The sequence below is a fragment of the Benincasa hispida genome, unplaced genomic scaffold (assembly GCF_027475165.1).
Source record: "Benincasa hispida cultivar pf3 unplaced genomic scaffold, pf3_genome.v1.1 HicScf211, whole genome shotgun sequence".
Classification (NCBI taxonomy): Eukaryota; Viridiplantae; Streptophyta; class Magnoliopsida; order Cucurbitales; family Cucurbitaceae; genus Benincasa; species Benincasa hispida.
The window spans coordinates 1-6133 of NW_028326285.1; the positions used below are offsets into that span (position 1 = coordinate 1).

Below are 6133 nucleotides of genomic sequence, written 5' to 3' on the forward strand. Positions count from 1 at the left end.
AAATTATATAATTCTTCCAATATTTTTTAAATCAAATCTAAAAAGAGACGATTAATCGGTAAATTTATAAAATTCAAGATTTAAATAGGTATAATTTAAGGGATGTAAAATGAAAATTTCTCAAAAATGGATTATAGACAACATGATTTCACATTTTTCTTGAATAGCTAGCTTCACGCACATATGTATAGATTTAAAAATCTTCCACGTGGTCTGTCATGCATGCATTTTCGGAAACCGGTGAGACGTGAGACTGTGAGAGTTGTAATATTTTGGATTTAATTATTCTTTTTTTGGCTTATTTTTCAAAGGAATTTGAGGAATATTCTTTTTAAATAATAATATGGATAATTTGAAATTATCATATATATAAATATATATTTATTAAATCTGTGGATGGATGATGTTTTACTTTATTTGAAAGAGAAAATAATGGTATGAAACAAAATTTAATAATTATTAAGAAAAAAAATTAACGATTATCTATGTATTATCCTTACTATGTTTATTAATATTGAAATATATCATAAATATTTGATCATATGTATTACTTCCATCGACAATAATGATATGATATTTTCATAATTGACCTTCTAAACAAGTCAAAAATGACATAAATTACATATCTAGTACGTTAGTTCTGAAAGATACGATAAGAATGTTGATTTCATGATATTCAGATGACACATGCAGAACACGACATCATACTATAATAGAATATGTTTAATCAGATTTCCAGAAGTGACATCGATAAAAATAGAAACCTTAAAATCTAACAACTCAAAGCATTCACACTCTTAAAAGTTAAAATAAATATTCTTAATCGTGAATATTTATGAAAAGTAACAATTTTGTCTCTTGATCTTTAGTATGTAACAATCAGGATGTGTTTGGAGCAAAGATTATCCTAAATTATGAAAGGCCTAAACTAATACAATCATTAACTTATGGTTTTGAGTCTTTTGACTAATATAACTACAAATTTTAGGAGTATATTGACTAACACATAAAAAGTTTAGGGATATATGTTATTTTTCTTTAGTACATCAAAAACTATATCAAGTGATGGATGGTAAAGAAAAGGAATTCAAATTTGGGTCAACAAAAGAAATAGTAAATTTTGAAGATTCATTTTGAAAAATAGCAAAAAAAAAAAAAAAAATCAAAATTAGAAAATCGTAAAATGATTTTTTAAATTATTATTCGAGAATTTTGAAATGACCAAAATACCAATCATTAAATGGTACAAAACCTTTTGAAAAGTAACTCTGCAAAAAAGTTTAAAATTATAAAAATAAACAATCATTAAATTGAGAAATATTATATTATCCTTAAATACTACTCCATATTTGTAGAAATCAGGAGAAAATATCGTATATTTAAACAAATGAAAAATTAAGGCTATTTTATTTTTATTTTTAAAAATTAAGCTTATAAACACTACTTACATCTCCCAGTTTCATACATTGTGATCTAAATTTTGAAAACAATAAAGAGTAGTTCCTAAAAAATTGATTTTTTTTTTGAAATTCGGCTAAAAATTCAACAGTATTTAAAAAAAGAAAGATGCAAATCATTATAAAAAATGTAGAGGAAATAAACTATGATAGTGTGGAAACATAATAAATAATAAAAAGGATAAGTGAATCTAGGCCATCAGTGAAGAATTGAAGCTCCAGGACGACTTACGAAGCGTTTTGAGCTAAAAATTTGAGATAATATTAACTCAATTATAAACAACTTTGTAGAATGAAACTTTTTAAGATGAGGCCTGGAAATCGAGTTATATAATTTTGAATGTTGAACTGGAAATTGTTGAACAAGCAGGCAGCTGCTTGAATTGGGGCCAATGATGAAGTTTTGAATCTCCAGATTAAACGACGAGGAATTTTGAGCTGAAGTTTTAAGGTAATGTTGCTAACTCAATTCTAAACATTTTTGTAGAAGGAAGTTTCTTCAGAAGAGGGCTGGATTTTGAGTTATGAATTTTTGAAGTTGTCACAGAGGATCTGGGCATAAGCAGACCGCTGCTTAGGAAGATGCTTAGGCAGCTCAAGAGCGAGAGCGAGGGAGAGCGAGAGGGAGCGAGAGAGAGCGAGAGGGAGCGAGAGCGCGAGCGAGCGAGAGCGAGAGGTGGATCTCGCTAGGGACGGGAATCTCGCTGGTTTGCACTGGATCTCGCTGGTTTTGCATTAAAACTCGCTGGAAAGTGCCAAATCTCGCTGGGAAGGGTAAATCTCGCTCATAGGGATGATCTCGCTCATGATGATTTTCTCGCTAGTCATGCTGATTTTGTTGATAAAAGTTCCATTAGTAAATGAACTATTTGAGGTATTTTGATAAGAGGCGTATAACCCGTTAAGAGGCCAACGAGCTGTGATGACTATGTGATGACTTACTGTTTTAATGATTTAGAAACTGTGATTTCTTGAAGATATTTCTTAAAGAAAAAGCAACAGTTCATCTCAAATATCAATTCTAACGGTTACATGTAATTCCCATTTCACACCTAATATAATATATAAATATATATTTTTGGAATAATAAAGTTTTTTCTTTTTAGTCAAAATGACAACTAAGATGATAAAGTAGTATTTAATTTTAGGTTAATTGCTATATAACTACCCCCACTATTCCAGATTTTCCTTTTGACAACTCATCTTCATTCACCAATCACAATTCGAATGTTGACTCACAAAAATATGAATTTTTATTTCGAAAATAAATTGTTTAAAGTTCTTTTTTTTTTTTAAAAAAAACTTTGTATGGTTTGAATATTTATAGCTTTTGTGATATATTCTATTTCTTTTTTTTTTTTTTTTTTTTTCTAGTAAGGTTTGGTAGATTTAATGATTTCTCTAAAGGAGTTTAATTATATAGGCTACACAAATTTTGCTTATAATTAAACATCAAATTTAGGTTTTGGTTATTAATTAGTTTGTTTTGGATTTTGGGCTTTGAAAATTGTGTTTGTTTTCTCCTAATAATTTTACTGTAATTTTCATCTATCCTAAAGAAAAATTTACATTCATAGCCAACTTTGTGTAGCTCGCTCTATCATCCAACTATAGTTTGCCAAAATGAACATAGCTTCAACTGGCATAGTGTTTGTATTATTATCCTCAAAGTGAGAGATTCGACTCCCCTACCCCACATATTGTCAAAAAAAAAAAAAAAATCATAGTTTGTCACACGATCAACTCTTCTCATATATACATATATACAAACTTGGATGCATCCCGTGTTGTACTCATTTTTGTAAAACTCACTCGAGTACCAACGTGTGCATGGAGATAAGTATAGTGTTGTGGCTGCACTCAAATATTACTCATATAATTGAATTATTGATTTTCTATGGTGAAGTAAGACTAATAAAAAGGATGTGGTTTAGGATGTATACATTTTTGTATAGTTCATCGGTTTGTGATGTGACAAACTTTTTTTCCCAAAATATATTTTTGATTTTTTTTGTTATGTGATTTTGGAATGATGAAATAGGATAAATGCAATCCATTGAACCTAAATATGACTTTCCATGAAATAAAACATAATGAGCAATACTTGGTGATTAATATTTGGATGTATCCTATTTCTATGCATCTCACTTTCATCACACACAATAAGAATTAAAATATTTAAATGAAGATATAAAAAGAATTTATCACGTAACAAATTATGATAAGATAATTTGGTGGATGCACAAAGATAGATATATACCCAGATATATCTGAGTAATTTTCATACTGATACAACTTTTCTAATCATATGGTAAACTGTGATTGGACAATTGGGACAGAAAGATAGGTGGAATGCAGGATGCAGTGGGGTATTTTTCTTCTTTAATTACCACTAGTTACTAAAGGACAAAAATGCCCCTAGTAATTCATTTACCAAGAGAACAAAAAAACTTAGAAAAATAAAAAGTTTAACCCCAAGGCTTATAAATAAACTCCATTGTTGCACCTCAAAATCAGAGTCCAGAAAGAACAAGAAGAACAAGAAAGACAGAGAGAGCCTCGATGACGAGGAAGAAAGTGAAGTTGGTTTGGATTGCAAGCGATAATGCAAGAAAAGCCAGTTTCAAGAAACGAAGGCTCGGATTGTTAAAGAAAGTAAGTGAACTCACCACTCTCTGCGGCGTTTTCGCCTTTGCCATCGTCAATGGCCCCGACGAGGACCATCCCGTCATCTGGCCATCTCTCTCCGTCGCTCAACACCTCTACCGTCGCTTTCTCAGCCTTCCGGAAGTCGAACGCCAGAAGAAAATGACGAATCAAGAGACATATCTCAAGGAATGCACCACTAAAGCTCAAGATATGCTAAAGAAACTCATCAAGAAGAATCAAGAACTCGAACTCGATCTTCTGATGCATCAATTGCATCAAGGTCATCATATTTCCCAACTCACCAATGGGGAATTGCTCGCATTGTTCTGGATGGTCGGAGAGAGAATAAGAGACTGCCAAAAACGAATCGAGTATCATCAACAGGTTCATCGTCTTCCTCCTCCTCCTACTGAATTTGTTCCTTCTAACTCTCCTCTGCTTGAAATAGGGAGCAATGAGATGGATCTTGTTGATAATGGAAGGAATTTGATGGATCAATGGTTTATTGATATGGTGATGAATTCGAATGATAAAATTGGGGGAAATAGTAGCAATATGGCAGGGGAGTTGGGGTTTGTTCAATCGGAAGTGAATATGGGCGATTTGATGAATGGAGAAAATTTGATGGTGGGAATCAGCGAATTAGGCGGAACGGAAACGATTATTGTTGAAGGAGATGGCGATGAGAACATTTTGTTATCGGAGTGGAATTTTGGGGTAAATGACAATTCTGGAATGTGTGAGATTGAGAAGCTTGTGAACGACATTAATGGCGTTGGTGTTGAGGCTACTGTTAGTCATATGGATTTCACTCACCAAGCGGGTTTTGGAATCGGTGGTGACGTCAATGGTGGAGACCCTATGGGGAGTCTGTACTCCGATGCCTGCTACTACGGCGACAGTGGTGGTGTAAGGATTGATGTGAATGATGATGTAGAGATGTTGCTTCAAGGATTGTTTGAAAGTGAAATAAGCTGCAGCAATGGAAATGAAATTCAACATGGAAATGGAAATGAGAATCAGAATAATGAAGGTGGAGACGTTGAAGATGATCTTCTAAGTAAGGAATGGCAAAACAACTTTACTCCATGATTGCTTCTTCTTAATTAAGTTCTAAATAATGGAGGAATTTGAGGGTTACTCCAATTGTCTCTCTCTCTATATATAAAAATATTATGATGGTATGAATTATGATCTAGTGTCTAAAGAAAATAGAATAATGTGTTAGTTTCTTATGAGTAGTTAAAATCTAGTTCTCTTTTTTAATGGTGGATTAATTGAAATATTTGAGTAGTCTACTTAAGCATTTTTTAGAGATTAAAAAAAATATATATGATCATCATGGCTAATGATCACTATTTTAGTATTTGTCCAGATAATTCTGTATCAAGTTTGTCTAAGTTAATTGAGTGAAGTTTAAATTGTCTCTTTTTATAAGAATTTAAATATCTGATTTTTCATATATTATTGATATATACTTATTTAGTGAATTCGATTTTCGATCTCTCGCAATTTTTTTATAATATTTGGAATGGAAGAATAGAACGGCTTCGAATGCATGAACTAGGTTTATTTTAATAAAATTATAAATGTTTTTATTATTATTATTATTATTATTATTATTATTATTATTATTGTTGTTGTTGTTGTTGTTGTTGTAACTCCCACAATGGTCTCGCATGCATGCAATTATAGAAGATGGTGAAACGTGAGTACATGAGGGTGGCAATATTTTGGATAATTATTCTCTTTTGGCTTATTCTTGGAATTTAAGGAATATTCTAATAATGGGTATTTGAACCATAGAACATATTTGAAATCTTATAAACATATTATTAAAAAAATGAGAATGACTTATATTTTAAATTAATCTCATTTTGAGGTATATCTCGTCTTGTTTTGGGAGTAAAGAGAGACAATAATGATACAAAACAAAATTTAGTAATTATTTGAGAATATTTGTTGGTTAGCCATGTGTTACTTTTACTATGTCTATTGATATTAAAATATATTATTAATAATTACAA

The 6133-nt window shown here is 31.1% G+C and overlaps 1 protein-coding gene across 1 annotated transcript; it reads left to right on the forward strand.

The window, feature by feature from the left end:
- Nucleotides 1-3986: 3986 nt before the first annotated feature.
- LOC150030425 (agamous-like MADS-box protein AGL82) lies at nucleotides 3987-5446 on the forward strand. Its single transcript, XM_090309716.1, has one exon. It carries the CDS (start codon nucleotides 4020-4022, stop codon nucleotides 5196-5198), a length of 1179 nt encoding a protein of 392 aa, XP_090165842.1. The 5' UTR covers nucleotides 3987-4019; the 3' UTR covers nucleotides 5199-5446.
- The last annotated feature ends 687 nt before the right edge of the window (nucleotides 5447-6133 follow it).

Bases quoted from the DNA above. Each gene is read 5' to 3' on its own strand.
- LOC150030425 (XM_090309716.1), top strand. From the start codon at position 4,020: ATGACGAGGAAGAAAGTGAAGTTGGTTTGGATTGCAAGCGATAATGCA.